Genomic DNA, 20,459 nt, shown 5'->3' on the forward strand with positions numbered 1-20,459 from the left:
ACTGACATGCCCACTGCTTTGTTGTAATTACAGTACTGCAATCATCAGGAGGCATGTGTCAGGAATGGACTGGCCAGCAATGGTGGGACTCACCTGCCTTTTGATCTGCAGTACCAGGGCTGGCCAGCGGGTGCTCCCAGCAATCAGAGACTCAACTTTGCAGCCAGCTAACACCTGGAACTGATTATGCTGGGGTATTTAAGGGATGGCCAGACCCACAGATTCTGCCTTGGTGTGTGTTTGTCCTGGGCCCTGTATCTGTCCTGCATCCTGTTTCTGTTCCTTTGCTGACCCTCTGTACTACGCTGCTTGCTACCTGTCCTGATCCCTGGCTTGTGACCCTGACCATCCCTCTGCCTGACCCTCTGTACTACACTGCTTGCTACCTGTTCTGATCCCTGGCTTGTGACCCTGACCATCCCTCTGCTTGACCCTCTGTACTACGCTGCTTGCTACCTGCTGAACCTGGCCTGTGACCCCGACCATTCTCCGCTTGCTCCCCCTGTACCTACCTGCCCAATTGATATTGACCCGGCCTGCCTGACGACGCTTGCTTGTATGTACTGTTATCTGTGGGTGGTTGGTTTGGTTTGTTTGCACTGTATTATGTTTAGTATTGCACTGCGTTTATGTTTGTATTGTTAGTGTTAATAAATTATATTGTTTATCCCATATCTGAAGTCTGCGTTTCCCTGCGTCAGTCACACATCTCTGGTCATACCTGGGAGCCCTGACATTACACCAAGGCCAATCCTGACCAGAAGTGGCTGCACAGGGAAGCCATCTTGGCTTGTTGCTGGGAAGGATGGATCTGGATGAGGTTGAGTATTTATCTCTGCTAGTGTTTGATGACAGGGAGTATGCTTATCAAACTCTGAAGGAGTATCCCCGGGATGAACTGCTAGAATGTATACGGCTCGCTCATGTTCTAGTAGATCAGGGCACAGAGTTCTCTGAGGTGCAGCCTTTGATTGAGGTTTGTGCAGAGTTGGTTTCATCTGGTTCCCCCGAATGCAGGGATGAATTTTTGCCACCATTTAGTGCAGACCAGGTAGAGTCCCTGGTGTGGTTATTAGAGGATGATGTGGGTTACTTTCTGGAGCGTTATTCCACATGTTCACCACAGACACTAAGAGTTTGTATAAACGCAGTGCAGTCATTGACCAGACAGGCTTTGTGTAAGCTCAGCTTTGTTCAACCCCTACTGCAGACATGGACAGACTTGTTGCACCCAGCCTCAGTCAGCTTACAAATACCCAGTCCTGCTTCTAACTCTTCTCCTGTATTCCCAACAGCTCCTCCAGTTACAGCCCAGTATACTTGGCTATCTACCGCATGTCAGTACCCTGTTCCCACTCGCTGCACCTATCCTGCCTTTAACCCTGTAAAAAAGCCCTCTGTAGCAACTGCTCCCTCTCCTGTTCCATCCTCCAGTTCTTCTCTGTCTCCAGCTGCTCCATTCGTTTGCAGACCTGCGTTTACTTGCAGTGCTCCAGTAGTTAAAACCAGAAAAAAGCGAAAATTCTTTCCAACCAATACCATTCTGCCAGTATCCAAACCGGTGAACCTGCCTTCCGTGGTTCAGCCTGAAGCCTCTACTCAGCCTGAAGCCTCTACTCAGCCGGACGCCGGCATTCAGCCTGATGCCTCTACCCAGCATGATGAACTGATCCAGCCTGATGATCCTATTAGGCCAGTTGACTCGATGCCCGCTGTTGATCCAGATGATCCGGTACCTGATCCGGTGCTCACTGTCGTGCCAATTGACTCAGAGCCCGCTGTCGTACCTGGTGACTCGGTGCCCACTGCCTTGCCAGATGACGCGGTGCCCGCTGGCAAGCCAACTGACCTGATGCCTGGTGACCCAGTGCCCGCTGTCGAGCCAGACAATCCGGTACCTGATGACCCGGTGCCCACTGTCGTGCCTGTTGATTCGGAGCCCACTGCCTTGCCAGATGACGCGGTGCCCGCTGTTGAGCCAAATGACCTGATGCCTGGTGACCCGATGCCCGCTGTCCAGTCAGACGATCCAATGTCTGACCCAGTGCCCGCGGTCATACCAGTTGACTCGGAGCCCACTGCCTTGCCAGATGACGCGGTGCCCGCTGTTGAGCCAAATGACCTGATGCCTGGTGACCCGATGCCCGCTGTCCAGTCAGACGATTCAATGTCTGACCCAGTGCCCGCGGTCATACCAGTTGACTCGGAGCCCACTGCCTTGCCAGATGATGCAGTGCCCGCGGTCGAGCCAAATGACCTGATGCCGGGTGACCCGATGCCCGCTGTCCAGCCAGACGATCCAATGTCTGACCCAGTGCCAGCGGTCATGCCAGTTGACTCGGAGCCCACTGTCGTGCCAGATGACTCGGCGCCCGCCGCTCTGCCTGAGGGCCCGAGACCTGTCGCTCCACCTGGGGGTCCGGCGCCTGCCGCTCCGCCTGAGGGCCCGAGACCTGTCGCTCCGCCTGGGGGCCCGAGACCTGTCGCTCCACCTGGGGGTCCGGCGCCCGCCGCTCCACCTGAGGGCCCGAGACCTGTCGCTCCACCTGGGGGTCCGGCGCCCGCCGCTCCGCCTGAGGGCCCGAGACCTGTCGCTCCACCTGGGGGTCCGGCGCCCGCCGCTCCGCCTGAGGGCCCGAGACCTGTCGCTCCACCTGGGGGTCCGGCGCCCGCCGCTCTGCCTGAGGGCCCGAGACCTGTCGCTCCATCTGGGGGTCCGGAGCCCGCCGCTCCGCCTGGGGGCCCGAGACCTGTCGCTCCGCCTGGGGGCCCGAGACCTGTCGCTCCACCTGGGGGTCTGGCGCCCGCCGCTCCGCCTGAGGGCCCGAGACCTGTCGCTCCGCCTGGGGGCCCGAGACCTGTCACTCCACCTGGGGATCCGGCGCCCGCCGCTCCGCCTGAGGGCCCGAGACCTGTCGCTCCACCTGGGGGTCCGGCGCCCGCCGCTCCGCCTGAGGGCCCGAGACCTGTCGCTCCACCTGGGGGTCCGGCGCCCGCCGCTCCGCCTGAGGGCCCGAGACCTGTCGCTCCACCTGGGGGTCCGGCGCCCGCCGCTCCGCCTGAGGGCCCGAGACCTGTCGCTCCACCTGGGGGTCCGGCGCCCGCCGCTCCGCCTGAGGGTCCGAGACCTGTCGCTCCGCCTGGGGGCCCGAGACCTGTCGCTCCACCTGGGGGTCCGGCGCCCGCCGCTCCGCCTGAGGGCCCGAGACCTGTCGCTCCACCTGGGGGTCCGGCACCCGCCGCTCCGCCTGAGGGCCCGAGACCTGTCGCTCCACCTGGGGGTCCGGCGCCCGCCGCTCCGCCTGAGGGCCCGAGACCTGTCGCTCCACCTGGGGGTCCGGCGCCCGCCGCTCCGCCTGGGGGCCTGATGCCTGTCGCCCCGCCTGGGGGCCCGATGCCTGTCGCCCCGCCTGGGGGCCCGATGCCTGTCGCCCCGCCTAGGGGGCCCGAGGCCTGTCGCCCCTCCTGGGGGCCCGGCACCCGCCGCTCCGCCTGGGGGCCCGATGCCGGTCGCCCCGCCTGGGGGCCCGATGCCTGTCGCCCCTCCTGGGGGCCCGATGCCTGTCGCCCCTCCTGGGGGCCCGATGCCTGTCGCCCCTCCTGGGGGCCCGGCGCCCGCCGCTCCGCCTGGGGGCCCGATGCCGGTCGCCCCACCCGGGGGCCCGGTGCCTGCTGCTCCGCCCGGGGGCCCGGTGCCTGCTGCTCCGCCCGGGGGCCCGGTGCCTGCTGCTCCGCCCGGGGGCCCGGTGCCTGCTGCTTCGCCTGGTAATCCGATGTGCCTCTGCCCGGAGTCCAGCCCGATGTGCCTCTGCCCGGAGTCCAGCCCGATGTGCCTCTGCCCGGAGTCCAGCCCGATGTGCCTCTGCCCGGAGTCCAGCCCGATGTGCCTCTGCCCGGAGTCCAGCCCGATGTGCCTCTGCCCGGAGTCCAGCCCGATGTGCCTCTGCCCGGAGTCCAGCTTGATGTGCCTCTGCCCGGAGTCCAGCCCGATGTGCCTCTGCCCGGAGTCCAGCCCGATGTGCCTCTGCCCGGAGTCCAGCCCGATGTGCCTCTGCCCGGAGTCCTGCCCGATGTGCCTCTGCCCGGAGTCCTGCCCGATGTGCCTCTGCCCGGAGTCCTGCCCGATGTGCCTCTGCCCGGAGTCCTGCCCGATGTGCCTCTGCCCGGAGTCCAGCCCGATGTGCCTCTGCCCGGAGTCCAGCCCGATGTGCCTCTGCCCGATGTGCCTCTGCCCGATGTGCCTCTGCCCGGTGTGCCTCTGCCCGGAGTCCAGCCCGGTGTGCCTCTGCCCGATGTGCTTCTGCCCGGAGTCCAGCCCAATGTGCCTCTGCCCGGTGTCCAGCCCGATGTGCCTCTGCCTGGTGTACCGCTGCCCGGAGTCCTGCCAGGTGTGCCAGTCTTTGATATCCCGCCAGTTACCAGACCCGGGCGGTGGAACATTTTTCCCAGCTAGGACTGTTTGGAGCATCCTGAGGCCGCTCCTTGAGGGGGGGGTACTGTCAGGAATGGACTGGCCAGCAATGGTGCGACTCACCTGACTTTTGATCTGCAGTACCAGGGCTGGCCAGCGGGTGCTCCCAGCAATCAGAGACTCAACTTTGCAGCCAGCTAACACCTGGAACTGATTATGCTGGGGTATTTAAGGGATGGCCAGACCCACAGACTCTGCCTTGGTGTGTGTTTGTCCTGGGCCCTGTATCTGTCCTGCATCCTGTTTCTGTTCCTTTGCTGACCCTCTGTACTACGCTGCTTGCTACCTGTCCTGATCCCTGGCTTGTGACCCTGACCATCCCTCTGCCTGACCCTCTGTACTACGCTGCTTGCTACCTGTTCTGATCCCTGGCTTGTGACCCTGACCATCCCTCTGCTTGACCCTCTGTACTACGCTGCTTGCTACCTGCTGAACCTGGCCTGTGACCCCGACCATTCTCCGCTTGCTCCCCCTGTACCTACCTGCCCAATTGATATTGACCCGGCCTGCCTGATGACGCTTGCTTGTATGTACTGTTATCTGTGGGTGGTTGGTTTGGTTTGTTTGCACTGTATTATGTTTAGTATTGCACTGCGTTTATGTTTGTATTGTTAGTGTTAATAAATTATATTGTTTATCCCATATCTGAAGTCTGCGTTTCCCTGCGTCAGTCACACATCTCTGGTCATACCTGGGAGCCCTGGCAGCATGAGCATTGCTGATTATTATAACAACTGTAATGTCTTTAGCTTCAGTCTGATAACGAGGAATCAGTTTTCAGCTAGGTGATCTTTGGAAACAAAGCCAACGGTAAACCCACTTCTGGACCAAAGTACCCGTACGTCGCTGGAATTTTGGTGGGTATACCAGAGTGATGCCTGCAGCTGCAGCTAACTAGCAGCTTGATTGCTTGTACAAGCAGCGGGAAGGAACGTCTCCCCCTCCCGCAGCTATCTCTGGATCTCCCTCCAGGAGTCCCAAGCGACCAGCCAGAGCGTCTGCAGAATTGGCTTTGATCACCTCTCTTTTATGGTAAACCGGAAATGCTGACTTGACATCACTTCTGGATTACTCAAAAACTTTTGGCACTATTTTTAAAAATCCTAAATTATTAAAAAACACCAATCTTTGTGTTTTGAGTTCTTTCAAGTCCAGAAGAGGGATTTGGGGGTCTTATAGACTCCAGATCCCTCCATATAAAATACCTGTCACGTGTCTATTGCTGTTATAGGGGATGTTTACATTCCTCGTGACAGCAATAAAAGTGGTAAAAAAATGTAAAAATGAAAAGAAAAAAATTAAAGTACCAACCACCCCCTGTGCCTGCGTGCATAGGAGAACACATGCACGCAAAAAGTGATCGGCCCACAACGAACTTCAGATCATGGTCAGTAACTTTAGCACTAGACCTCCTCTGTAAATCTAAAGTGGCAACCTATAAAGGCTTTTAAAATGTCGCCTATGAATAGTAAAATTTATGTTGTTTGTCGCCATTGCACATGCATGCGCAAATTTAAAGTGTGACATGTTTGGTATCTATTTACTTAGCGTAACATCGTCTTTTAGATTTTACAAAAAAATCAAGTTATATATTTTTTTTGCAATAAAATTCAAAACGTGTATTTTTTCCCAAAAATTCCGCTTGAAAAACCACTGCACAAATACCATGTGATATAAAAAAATGCATAAAGCCAACAATTTATTCTCTAGGGCCTCTGCTTTAAAAAATATATAATGGTCGGGGGTTCTAAGACATTTTTTAGCAAAAACATACTAAATATTAAAATGTAAACAAAAACTGCCAGAAATGGCTTAGGACTGAAGTGGGTAAGGTAGGCCACAGATTACTGTATGCAATTTTCTTTGCTGCAACCATGGAATGGAGGAAAGAAAATAGCTCAATTCCCCCATCAACACAGTCAGCTATTGTGTTCTCCTGGCGGGGGGGGGGGAGCCCGCCCAGACAGCAGTCCCTGCTGGGAAAGCACATTGATTACTGCAAGTGACTACAGCCGCTGGCAATATACCCATGCTAACAATCTGACATTCTGTTTGCACCCAATTGGATCGATGGCTGGCTTAAGGTATTCACTTACAGCTACTGATTTCTGTGCTCTGAACACTCTGTTGACGGTATATCTGTAGACACCTTTGATCATATGTGCAATGTTTTGTCAGACACAAAATGAAGCCACACCTGATCAACAAAGGTGTGGGTACTCATATGGCTCAGCACAACCTTTCAGGTCTGGTGGATGGAACCATCTGCCAGCTGTTAAACTCACATTGGGAACAGCCTCCTTGAAACTCCCATTTGTAGCCCGTAGGTTACAGTACAAGGCATACAAATTATCACAATGTCTTAGCTTGAGGTGATTGTAGCCGTATTAGTGCATTTGTGACAGGAACAATTGAGTACTGTCCGTGATACTTTTTTTATTTGCACTAACGTACAATTTTGAGGACAAGCTTTCGGGGAATGTCTCCTTCTTCAGGTCTAAGCAGTACTGAAACAAAGGTTTAGCAGAATGTTGGAAGAGATGTAGGGAATGGGGGAGAGACAACACTAGCAGAGGCAGTCATGCTTGAGCTGATAGTCATAAAACTGTTGGATAATGATTGAGGAATCCCATGTCCAAATTCAGGCCGTTATCTCTTGTATCAAATAGAATTATCATTCTTAAATGAAGAAATCATCATTCTTAATCATCTTCCTAAGAATGATAATTCTATTTGACACAAGAGATAACGGCCTGAATTTGGACATGGGATTCCTCAATCATTACACAGGTCGGCAAAAAAATTTTTTTCAAGAGCTGTTTTGGTTATTCCACGTAATCTTTATGTTTTTTGGTGCGCTGAATCCGAAAATGACCTCCATTTTGTCATAGGACATCACTTTTCCTGACAATTTAGGTAACTATGTTAAATAAGGCAATACCTCAAAAAAAATGGAAATAGACTTATAAAATTAAAGTTTTATTACAATTTTTTCATGAAAATCCTTTTTTGAACTGAAATGAGCTCACCTACACACACTAAACTCGATTATTCTCCCCTGTGAGGCTCCTCTTGGTGCATTTACGCTTGTGAGTAGCATCTGGAATGTCTCTCTGAAGCATCCAACAGTAGTCTGCCATCATTGTAATGCTCCATTTTCCCTGGTATCTCCTTTCCATCTCTTTAATGTCTTGGTGGAATCGTTAACCTTGTTCCTCACTCACAGCTCCCAAATTTTCAGAAAAGTAGTTAAGGTGGGACTGGAGGAAATGCACTTTCAAACTCATCAGGCAACCTAAAGCTTGAAATGCTTTCAGCATTCGTTCGACGATCTTTTTGTAGTGAGGATCTTTGTTATTGCCTAAAAATTTCCGTACGACTTCTTTAAATGCAATCCACCCTTCTTTATGAGGATCTGTCATGGTATTGACAAACTCTTGATCAACTATAAGCCTTCTAATGTCTGGTCCGATGAACACACCTTCCTTCAATTTTGCCTCCGACAGGCCTGGAAACTTGGTGACCAAGTATTTGAAGCATTCTCCATCTCTTGGAAGTGATTTTATGAATTGCTTCATCAATCCCAATTTTATGTGGAGAGGTGGTAGAAGAACTTTATGGGAAGGTACCAAAGTTTCTCGGAGGACATTTTTTTCACCAACTGTTAGCACCCTCGGCTGCCAAGTCTTCTTGGTCCAGTGATTTTGTCGGTCTCGACTGTTCCACAGACACAGAAAACAAGGGTATTTGGTATCCCACCCACTGGATTCTTCAGGAAAGATTAACCCCTTCTACCATTGGAAGCACAGACTCAGGGCTAAGGCTTACACATACAGCATGCTGCTGAGTATCCCAGTAGTCAGACATGTCACTCAGAGCAGCACTTGCATTCACCCTCTTTGCAGGGGGGGGGGGCAGAGATTGTTTACCTGCAAATAACAACAAAGGGCCAGAAGAGAACTAGGGAAATGAGAAAATAGAATTTTGTTTCCCTAAAACTTGCTTAGCTTACAGTTGCAAGAAAAAGTATGTGAACCCATTGGGATTACGTGGAGTTTTGCATGAATTGGGCATAAAATGTGCTCTGAACGTCATCTAAGTCACAATAGAAGAACACAGTCTGCTGAACATAATACTACACAAACATTAGCTGTTGCCATGGTTTAATTGCACATAACATGTAAGCATTCGCAGTGCAGGGAGGAAAAAGTATGTGAGGCCCTAGCTTAATGACTTCTCCCAGAGCTAATTGGAGCCAGGAGTGAGCCAACCTTGACTCCAATCAGTGTGATGATATTGGATGTGTTGCTGACAGCTTTCCTGCCCTTAAAAAACACACACCTGTTTTGGGTTTACTGGTTTCAAGAAGCACTATCTGATGTGAACTATGCCTCGCAGAAAAGAGCTCTCAGAAGACCTACGATCAAGAATTGTTGACTTGCATGAAGCTAGAAAGGGTTACAAAAGAATCTCCAAAAGCCTTGATGTTCATGTGTCCACGGTAAGACAGACTGTCTACAAATGGAGAAAGTTTAGCACTGTTGCTACTCTCCCTAGGCGTGGTCGTCCTGTAAAAATGACTGCAAGAGCACAGCACAGAATGCTGCATGAGGTAAAGAAAAATCCCAGAGTGTCAGCTAAAGACCTACAGAAATCTCTGCAACATGCTAACATTTTTGTTGACACATCTACAATAAGGAAAACATTAAACAAGGATGGAGTACATGGGAAGACACCACGGAGGAAGCCAATGCTGTCCAAAAAGAATATTGCAGCACGTTTGAAGTTTGCCAAAGAGCACCTGGATGTTCCACAGCACTACTGGCAAAATATACTGTGGACAGATGAAACCAAGATTGAGTTGTTTGGGAAGAACACACAACACTATGTGTGGAGAAAAAAAGGCACAGCACACCAACATCAAATCCTCATCCCCACTGTAAAACATGGTGGAGGGAGCATCATGGTTTGGGGCTGCTTTGCTGCCTCAGGGCCTGGACGGATTGTTGTCATTGATGGGAAAATGAATTCCAGAGTTTATCAAGACATTTTGCAGGAAAACGTACAACCATCTGTCTGCCAACTGAAGCTCCGCAGAGGATGGGTGATGCAACAGGACAATGACCCAAAGCATACAAGTAATTCAACAATACGCCTTCTGGAGTGGCCCAGTCAGAGTCCTGACCTCAACCCGATTGAAATGCTGTGGCATGACCTTAAGAGAGCGATTCACACCAGACATCCCAAGAATATTGCTACACTGAAACAGTTTTGTGAAGAGGAGTGGTCCAAAATTACTCCAGATCGTTGTGCAGGTCTGATCTGCAACTACAGGAAATGTTTGGTTGCGGTTATTGCTGCCAAAGGAGGGTCAACCAGTTATTAAGTCCAAAGGTTCACATACTTTTTCCTCCCTGCACTGTGAATGTTTACATGTTATGTGCAATTAAACCATGGCAACATCTAATGTTTGTGTAGAATTATGTTCAGCAGACTGTGTTCTTCTATTGTTGTGACTTAGATAACGTTCAGAGCACATTTTATGCCCAATTCATGCAAAACTCCACGTAATCCCAAGGGGTTCACATACTTTTTTTTCGCAACTGTATATATTGCTGGCCATCAGATTTAAAGTGCTAATTTTTTTTTTACATAACTCGGACAACCACTTTAAGGTTTTTTGGGCATTTTATATCTTAAATGCACTTATGTGAATTAATTAATAGTAATTTGGACTTTAAATTTGGTTAAAAACCCATAATATAAAAAACATACCAAAAATTAAAAAAATGTGATAAATTTGAAGACAATTTTGCATTTTGTGGCAAATCATGACGTCTAGGAGTTTTTTCAATATTTTATTTGTTTTCAGCACACCAAAATACATGGAAATTAGCTGAAAATAATCAAACAGCTTTTTAGTCGCAGACCTGTGTTATCCAACAGTTTTATGACTATCAGCTCAAGCATGACTGCCTCTGCTAGTGTTGTCTCACCCCCCAGACTTTGCTTTTGCTGTATCTTATCTCTGTTTTGTTTTTTTCCCCATCCCCTACATCTCTTCCAACATTCTGCTAAATCTTTGTTTCAGTACTACTTAGACCTGAAGAAGGGGACATTCCCCGAAAGCTTGTCCTCAAAATTGTACGTTAGTGCAAATAAATAAAGTATCACGGACAGTACTCAATTGTTCCTGTCACAATGTCTTAGATAACTGTTGCCCTATAAATGCTAATCAGTGTTAGACTTTCATTTTCTGTCAGTACACTTTGAAGGGACTTTCATTTTCTGTCAGTACAGTTTGAAGGGACTTTCATTTTCTTTCAGTACAGTTTGAAAGAAAAATGTGAACATCATCATCTGCCATGGCACAACACAGGCATGTCAGCCTCAGTACTTTATAATGAAGCCTTATAGCAGGCAGGGGCGGACTGACCATTTGGAAACTCGGGCACTGCCCGAGGGCCCGGGGTCAGTAGGGGGCCCCATGAGATGCCCCTGGTACCTTTTTCATAGGCTTTTTTGAGTTTGGGCAAGGACACAGGGGCCCCATGATCCCCTATTGCCCTGGGGCCCCATGAGTTGTCAGTCCGCCCCTGATAGCAGGGCTGATTTCTGGTGACAAAAAAAGGTCTGTAGTAACCAGATTCCGCATTTCATGTTCACAGTACAGGCCAATAATGGTTTGGTTACTATGAATACAGTTCAATCTTTACTTTGCTTCAATGCCCAGTTACAAAATGATATTTCCAGCTCAGGAGACATCAAGATATTAGCAATAGATATTAGCAAGCAGAACAAGGCATGCTATATTTCTTCCAGCTGGCATCCTTCTTTGCTTAGGTGTTTCCACTGGGAATCACTTATGAAATCTTGAGACCTAACGGGTCGAATGTACTGTATATTACCATCAGGAGGTCACAGGAAGACTGCTGTGTATTTATAAAAATCACACAAAATGAGGCATGAAAATAGGCAGCACAGTGGCTAAATGGTTAACACTTCCGCCTAGCATCAGTAGGGCTGTTGGTTTGAAACCCAAATACAGCCCTACCTGGCTGGAGTTTGCATGTTCTCCCTGTGCCTGTGTAAGTTTCCTTCTACACTCCAGTCTGGTAGGTTAATTGGCTCTTGTCTAAGCTGGCCCTAGTATGTGTATGTATGAATGTGAGTTAGGGACTTTAAATTGTCAGTACATATAATAAATAAATAAATGTAGCTCTGATACTACAGACCTTGTTTATTGTAGACCAGTTTAGGGAAGCACATAGTGTGATGTGTTGTAAGAAATCTCTATGTGGACTGGTTGTACTGAAAGTATGGTTCAGAAGATCAATGTGCTGGACACCCATACTTCACAGCTTGTTCTTACCTTCATTGGAGGGTACTTGTGATAGGGAGCTGCACCCGTAGCTAATTCAATTGCCGTAATTCCGAAACTCCACATATCAGCTTTAAAGTCATATCCTCGAACCTAAGGAATCATTGATTAAATGTACTGATTAATGACAAATTTAGGTTTCATGATATAATCAAAACAAATTAAGTAGGCATAGCTAGAGACAACATTTATGGCAAGCAATCAAATGACTACCAGTATTTTCTTAAAGTGACCCTGTTGCTAGACAAAATGTTTTAAAACTGGTTGCCTGTAAAGAAAAGCATTATTACTCACCTATCCCACTGTTCTCTTGAAGAGCTACTGCTGCCAAAGGATCTTCTGCATCCAACACACATCACAGTTTAGAACCCTAGCCCCTAAACAGCATGCTGTGGTTTCACACACTGGACAAGTTAATAATAAAGTATATGTAGACCCCCATCCTGTAAAACAACCCATTCGGTTTAAAATAGAAATGAAAGGCAACAAATATGTGTATACACATACAAAACATTATAAATACTTTTTTTCCATTTTTATAAGTGATCACATTCCCTCTGTTTTCAGTTGCATACGAGCTGGGGGAGGAGAAGCAGCAGCACACTGATCTTCCAAAATATAGGCTGTGCAAAGGAGGGGGGTGTCAGGTCAGATCATTGGAAGAGAGCACACCGAGTTCCCAGCACAGCTAGAGAACTAACCACACCATGCTCTCATGCTTACTGTGGTCAGTTTTTAAATAGGATAGCAGAGGGGTTGGCAGGAACACCAGGGATTTCACACAAAGGAAGCACAATACTTTTTTTGTACAAGTACATGGTACAGCAGGCACATATCAGCAATATTAAATGTTGGGATTTCATGTTCTTTAACTCTTTCCAATATAGCAACAGAGTCGCATGTACAAACTAGTGCTATATAACCAAACCCTTGCCTACCTGTTCCATTACTTCTGGGGCCATCCAGCAGGGGGTGCCAACAAAGGTTTTTCTTACTTTATTCCTGGTGACATCACCACCTGTTGCTAAAAATGAACTAACACCAAAATCTGAAAATAAATAAATATACACGATAAAATAAATAAGTATGCATACAATCTATACATCAATGTTTAATGACAATATTTAAAGGTAATTTCCCATAAAATAATTTAGAAATATCTGCTTTGATAGTGACCCATCCATGACCATAGACCTTAGAATGGTCTCCATCCTGCAACAATTCTTTCATAAATATCAGCAGTCTACAGTACTTGAGGGTTTATAGTGGTACTTTTGGTACACTGACATCCACAGTTACAACAAAGGCACTAGTCTTTCCAGCACACACAGTTTTAATGCAAGGGTGTTGCAAAGCGCTCGGGGCCCCTTTGAGCTCCCCAAGCTTGAAGTTTACTGTTACTCTACTTTGTTTTATTATGAAGCTAATATCTTTGGAGTACCAGGAATCCCAGGAATATGCTGAAGTAAATAAAAGTGCAAATAAAGCCAGCCATTGACAGTCAGTTCAGCAGGGACAGCTGAGATTCGAACTATCAACCCAAGTTGATAGATTGATCAACTTGGGTACAATCAGCCTGACGATTAGCAATTATTGCTAGTAGCTATTATAGCTGGTAGCCATGATCCCTATGTTCTTCCAGCAGGGAATGGCTCCCCAAGCCGGGAGAACACAATGGCTCTGCAGAAGGAATTCCTCCTTCAACACTGATTATGTTAATGGACAATCGAGCAGTTTTCTTTCCTGTAACCTGTGATTGCAGGAAAGAAAATTGCTCTGTCTATGGCCAGCTTAAAGATTTAATTACCTACGGAACTATCGTTAAAGTGGTTGTAAACCCTTACATATACCTAGTGACGTGACTGGTCTCAGGGGATACACACAGATGAAACATATCCTCCTACATAATTTGTGCCTTTCTATCTGCAGTCCTCACTGTTCAAAGTTTAAAATTTATAAGGCTTGTCTGAGAGTTCAGAAAAAATGGGGCGGAGTGATGAAAGTACACACTGTAGAGCACAGTGTGAAGAGCTCTGAGAGCTGATTGGAGGAAAGAGACACACCCACCCTCCACACAGCTCACAGCAACAGAGCTGAGGCTATCACTCTTCTAGAGGTCCCACCGCTGTCACCATGTTTCTCTTGATGTCAGGAAAACCTATTTGATGTCATGCTAATAGCAGAGGAATGGAGCAGCAGACAGAAATGACACTTAGGGCTCTTAAGCCAATGGTCACATCAAAGCCAATTTAAAAATCAGGTGACCTGCCGATTTCAGTTGCGATTTGCAAGACATCTGACACAGATGTCTATGCAAGTCGCAACAAAAGTAGTGCATGTACTACTTTAGAAATCAGTGCGGCTCCAACCAAGTCGGAACCACATTGATATGACCGCTCTAATTGCAGACAAAAGGGACGCCAAGTCGCACCCGATGTGACCGGGGTGTAATTGAGATACTATAGAGGGAAATGCTTTATTTATATTTCATGTCTGAGGTTTACAACCACTTTAAGGCTCCGTGCACACTAGCGGTTTTTAAATGCTCAGGAAAAAAAAATGCTGGAGGAAAACATTGATAATAGAGCTTTTATGCATGCTTGTGTGTTTAAGTAGCATTTAGAAGAGTTTAGGAGCATTTGGAGCGTTAGCCATTTATTAGCCATTTTACAGTACATGAAGAAAAACATTTTTTTCTCCTGCTCCTAAATGCTGAAACTTGAAAAACGCTTCTAGCATAAAATAGTGTGCATGGACACTAAGGATAAAACTATTAGCTTCTAGGAGCAGAAGAAAATGCTCATAATAGCTTCTAGGGGCTTAAAAAATGCTAGTGTGCATGGGGCCTAAGTTTCATGATGCAGTGCAGGAGCTACAAAATTTAAAACAAAATGTTGATCTATGGAAGTGAGGGAGTTTTACAAGCAGGCAAAATATACCATTATTACAGAGGAAAAGGACACACATTCATGTTCTGTATTTTTTTGTCTTTGATCTCTCCTAAGCTGGTTACACATTATACAATATTTTTGTACAATTTCCTCTACCCAGGGCTTTTTTTCAGTGGGAACGCAGTTCCGGCACCTGGAGCACTGAATGTATGTAACGGCAAGGGGTGCTGAGGTGTTCTGGAAGGTCGATTGATGCTGGCTGCTGCCGAATCTATTGTCACTGGAGGGGGTCTATTTTTGTGTCTATTGTTGCTGGGGAGGACTCATGTTGCTGGTGGGGGATTTATTGTTCCCGGGGAGGTCTCTTGTTGGTGGGGGATCTATTGTTGCTGGGAAGGTCTTTTGTTGCTGGTGGGGGATCTATTGTTGCCGGGGAGGTCTCTTGTTATTGGTGGGGGATCTATTGTTGCTGGAAAGGTCTCTTGTTGCTGGTGGAGGATCTATTGTTGCTGGGGAAGTCTCTTGTTATTGGTGGGGGATCTATTGTTGCTGGGAAGGTCTCTTGTTGCTGGTGGGGGATCTATTGTTGTTGGTGGTGGATCTATTGTTGCTGGGGATGTCTCTTGCTATTGGTGAGGGATCTATTGTTGCTGGGAAGGTATCTTATTGCTGGTGGGGTATCTATTGTTGCTGGGGAGGTCTCTTGTTGCTGGTGGGGGGTCTAGTGTTGCTGAGGAGGTTTATTGTTGCTGGTGGAGGATATATTGTTGCTGGCAGGGTCAATTGTTGCTGGAAGGGATCTACTGTTGAGGGAGAGGTCTATTGTTGCTAGGGTAGTATTTTGTAGCAGGGGTCCTTTGTTTCTGGGGGCAGGTCTATTGTTGCTGGCTGCATAAGAACTATTTTACTGCTTTTCTTGTTATAATTAACAAATTCTATACAAATTGCTTAGCACCACAAAATGACACTTGGCTCTGTATTCTCTAAAAGGAGCTCTACTGGGAGGTGGGTATGGGGTGGAACCAAGGGATGGTGCTCGGAGGTGGGTAGGGGGTGGAACCAAGGGACAGTGCTCGGAGGTGGGTATGGGGTGGAACCAAGGGACGGTGCTTGGAGGTGGTTAGGGGGTGGAACCAAGGGACGGTGCTCGGAGGTGGGTATGGTGTGGAACCAAGGGACGGTGCTCGGAGGTGGGTATGGTGTGGAACCAAGGGACGGTGCTCGGAGGTGGGTATGGTGTGGAACCAAGGGACGGTGCTCGGAGGTGGGTATGGTGTGGAACCAAGGGACGGTGCTCGGAGGTGGGTAGGGGGCGGAGGCAAGAAGTGACTCAGAAGTAGGGAGTTCCTGCACCTTTTCTCTGAGAAAAAAAGCCCTGGATTTACCAAAACCATATAATATGAGGTCAAACCTAAACACTTTCAAACTGTATACAATCAGGCAATCCCTTGCATTACATAGTTGAAGGTAAATGGAACAAGAACATTGTATAAAGTGTAGTCAGCTTTAATCTAGCGAGTAATCAAAGAACCTGTGGAAACCTGAGGTCAATTCATGGATACAGTGATATAAAGGATACATCTCTCCTCAGCTTCCCATTTCCTAATGATATAAATCAGTAATATACTGAAAGAACATTTTTGTCCGTTATGCTTATTATATCATTTTTCTCCCGTCTTATATATTCTAGCTCAAATTTCTCTAAGGAATTAAATTACTTGGGGTCTCCTAATACATCTTCCTTGATAAAGTCCTAAGGACTTTTTTTCTAGACAAACTCCCTTACTTATCCATTTCACTTTAATTCAAGAAAGCACAAAACCTAACCGTAGTTTCAATTACTCCTATTTTCTGTCAGCTCTTGTAAATCATATTTATTATAGATATTAATGCTTGTACTCTTCCACTCTAACCATCTCGAATAAAACCAAAATATATTCCAAGTCTAAAGAAATTAAAAATTTACTTTCATCAAACACTGGGCATTTAGATTGACACTGGGGACAAACCCTGCTGACCGTTCCATTTACTAAGAGCTGATTCACACATGTGCGGTTGTTTCACAGCTGATTGACACAGTAGCTGTTCACAGGTTCACGTCAGGTTTACATCAGGTTCAGGACAGGATTAGCTCAGGATCGTATCCTGCTCACATATGTCAGGTTTAGGAACAGTTCCCATAGAAGTCAATAGCCTGTAATCCGCACCTGAACCTGAACCCACTGCTCAGAAATCATACAGGACTCTTTTTAAAAGCATACTGAATCCGCACCGCCAGTGCACCGAACATATGTGAACAGGCACCATAGGAAGCAATGGTAATTCACATGTCATGCGGACTGGAATCGGTTCAAACCGAATCCAATCTGCATATATGTGAATGGGAACTAAATGTCCAATGCCCAGGGCTGCTGTTAAAAACCATGTGGCCCTATACAGCCAACTTGACAGGGCCCTCCACCCCAAGAAAAACAGTTTACTATGCTTTATTTACGAATGAACACAGTGAGTGATCAGTAATGATTGGTCATTGTGTTCATAAAGGGAAAGGAAGGGGCTGGTACATGTGACTTATTTACCGGACCCTTCCCCCACTCTCCATCTTGAAGGATCCTATTATGTGCTTGCAGCTGCTGGTGGGAAGGAGAGGAGAGAAGTCTGCAGCACTGCAAGGGTGGGGGCACAAAGGGGAAACTGGCAGGGTGAAAAGTATGGTGCACAGGTAGGGTGATGGGTGCAGTGAGGGGACAATTACTGGAACTGATCCCCTGCATGGGTTACTCTGCAGCAGCTGAAAGGAAGCAGAAGGGAGAGGAGAAGAAGCCAGATTTCAGCTGCTGCAGGGAGAGCCATACAGAGGATCAGTTCCAGTAATTGCCCCTCCTGCCATACCAATCACCCTCCTTGCCCAAATCCAATTCACCCAGCTGCCTGGGCCCCCCTGCTGGCCTGGGCCCCATACAGGAGGACTGGTGGTACCCCCTTATCCACAGCCCTGCCAACGCCAGTGTCCTCTATGTCTGAATAGCACTTGGTTTGAGAATGTGAAATGGTAAAGTGATATTATAGGTCATTATTAAATGTTATACATGCCTGCTCTTTGCAGTGGTTTTGCTCAAAGCAGCCCTGATCCGCCTCTTCTCGGGTCCTCTGCTGGCTCTCCTGGCTCCTCCCACCTGCTGAGTTCCCCCAGAGCAAGCAGCTTGCTATGGGGGCTCCTGAGCCACTGCTCTGCGTGTCCATTCGCACAGTGGTTCAGCCTCGTCCCTGCTCTCTCCTCATAGGCTTATTGGCTGTGATTGACAGTAGCAGGGGCCAGTGGCTCCTGCTGTCTCAACCAATGAGGAGGGAGAGTCCCGGGAGAGCCACTGCTCTCATGCACATCGCTGAATCGATAAGGGGTTCAGGTAAGTATTAGGGGGGCTGCTGCACACAGAAGGTTTTTTTACCTTCATGCATAGAATGAATGAAGGTAAAAAACCTTGAGCCTTTACAATCACTTTAAGTTCAATGTTCCTGAACAACACTCTCTCCCTGTTCCAAATCTGTGTAATCTGATCTGCTGTTCAGTTCTTTTTTTTTTTCAAATGATCTATATAGAGAATGCCATCTGTTGGTTGCAAGTGGTAAATATAAAATATACAGTATATTCAATAAAGGAGTCTTGTAGATTCTCTTTAAAGACAATCACCTTGCCCATTATAAAGTCCCCCCTTCACCCATTGATATGCAATTCTTGTGCTTCTCCGCCATTTCATTTGTCTGTAGGAGACTTTGGAAATATTTCATATTTCTGGATAAATGGAGCATATAATCTCCCCTTCTTCCCAAAATGCAGTGCTCAGGCCTAGGTAGGCAATCACCAGACCAAAGCACTGGTATGTGGGGAAGAATACATAGGATTAGACTTGGCACTCCATCAGATGCAAGGAGCAGTGGGGGTGTTACAATGTGTTTACTTACAACTGAGGATTGACCATTTTTAATGTGCTTATCCTCATACTATGTTATCTGCAGAGTGCAGGACCCCAATAAAAATCTATTTTAAAAAGGAGCAGTGGGAGAGCACATCTAAGGCATCAGTGTTGGGGGGGAAGGTGGAGTGCTTCATCAAGATAACCATTCCCTTTGTTCAAGGCAGTACTCTCTAAAAAGGTACAGCTATTCAAAACAAAAATTCAAGCCTTAAAGTGGTATTAAACCCAAAAACAAAAATGTATTATATTGCAGCTTACCAGTTCTTAGATGAGGTGGCTGCATTCGATTTCCTCTTTTAGCCTCTTTTTTTTTTACTTTACTTTTTTACTTTTTACTTTTACTTTTGACCTGGTTATTTGGCCAGTGAGTATGATATTTTTAAACGTCCTTCGACAGACCAAACTGTGTGGCAAAAGTGGCAGTTAGAGGGTTGAGACAAACCAATTAGCACTGGCAGGGGTGCTTACAATGGTGAGCTTTTATTCACTTAGGTAAAACCTTTATCTCAAAAAAATGTTGCTCTAACTGCTTAAACAGTGTTAGCTGGCTTTTGTCTTTAATTTGTCTAATCCTGCTGGTGCATCTAACACTACCCTCTCTCCAGACTGACAATCCTGCTGTCGAGTGCCCCCAAGCAGCTTGCTATGAGGAATCCCAGCATGCGCACTCCTCACCCACTGCTCTATGTGTCCTTTCACTCATGGAGCCGTGGCTTGGCCATGCCCCCCCCCTCTTCTTATTGGCTCCCACTGCTGTCTCAGCCAATGAGGAGAGGGAGTCCCAGGACAGCCAAGACTCCAGTGCATATCGCTGGATTGAGAGGGGACTTAGGTGAGTATTAGGGGGGCTGAGGGGGAGGGGGGGGATGCTCCACAGAGAAAGTTTTTTACCTTCATGCATAGAATGCATGAAGGTAAAAAAAAGCTTGAGCCTTTACAACCACTTTTAAAGATTTGTAAGCTGCAATAATTTACATGTTAGTTTTTGGGTTTAAATCCGCTTTAAAACATAGGCATGGACAACAAACCTTTTTAGGGTTTCTATTTTTTATCCAAGCATGGTTTACCAAACACCATGCCTCCTGGATGGTAGATATAAAGCCTAACTGGTTGATATTTAATATCACCGGGTACTCTAAGCAATTTTCCAGTTGTACATGTGACATTATTGGAATATGGCTCTGCTGTATTAAATAAAACTTAGATTAAAGCTCAACTCTGGCCAGAAAAACATACATTTAAATATATTCCTTAAGGACCTATTCACACCACCCTACGTACCCCAACGTACACATTTTCATATGCTGTGGAGTGTAGCAGAGGGCTGTGTGAGGCAGCCAATTTAAAATCAATAGTCTGCAAAGGACGAAAATGTAATACTTGTTGCATTTTTTCAGTGCATCATGGTACATATCATGCATTATGAGCTGCAGTAGGTCGCAGCATTGTGGAGGTGGAGATGGAGTGGCACCACAGCACACCAACACACATATAGATATGTGAACGGACCTTAATCTACCCTCTCTGTCTCCAGATGGCTTTGTAAACCCAGATATTACCCTAATGTAATAAACTCAGAAATAACCTTAAAGAAGAGCTCCAGTCTCCTGTTTAAAAATACAAAAACAGTTGCTGCTGACTTTTATTAAACAGCCACCCACCTGTCCCACAATCCAAATTTGTACTCACCCCAGCTGTTTTCACCTCCCATCTTGTGTCCCCAGCACTGGCATCATCTA

At 47.3% G+C, this 20,459-nt stretch overlaps 1 protein-coding gene across 1 annotated transcript in view; it reads right to left on the reverse strand.

The window, feature by feature from the left end:
* STK39 (serine/threonine kinase 39) overlaps positions 1-20,459 on the reverse strand; it is a 466,349-nt gene that overhangs the window by 299,651 nt on the left and 146,239 nt on the right. Inside the window, exons 6-7 of the mRNA XM_089660286.1 lie at positions 12,791-12,900; positions 11,844-11,945 (exon numbers count right to left, since the gene is read on the reverse strand). Of these exons, the coding sequence (XP_089516412.1) occupies positions 11,844-11,945; positions 12,791-12,900 (212 nt within the window). The remainder of the gene's footprint in view (positions 1-11,843; positions 11,946-12,790; positions 12,901-20,459) is intronic.

This window comes from Staurois parvus, unplaced genomic scaffold (assembly GCF_062004578.1).
Source record: "Staurois parvus isolate SC_StPar_1 unplaced genomic scaffold, SC_StPar_1.0 ptg000031l, whole genome shotgun sequence".
Lineage (NCBI taxonomy): Eukaryota > Metazoa > Chordata > Amphibia > Anura > Ranidae > Staurois > Staurois parvus.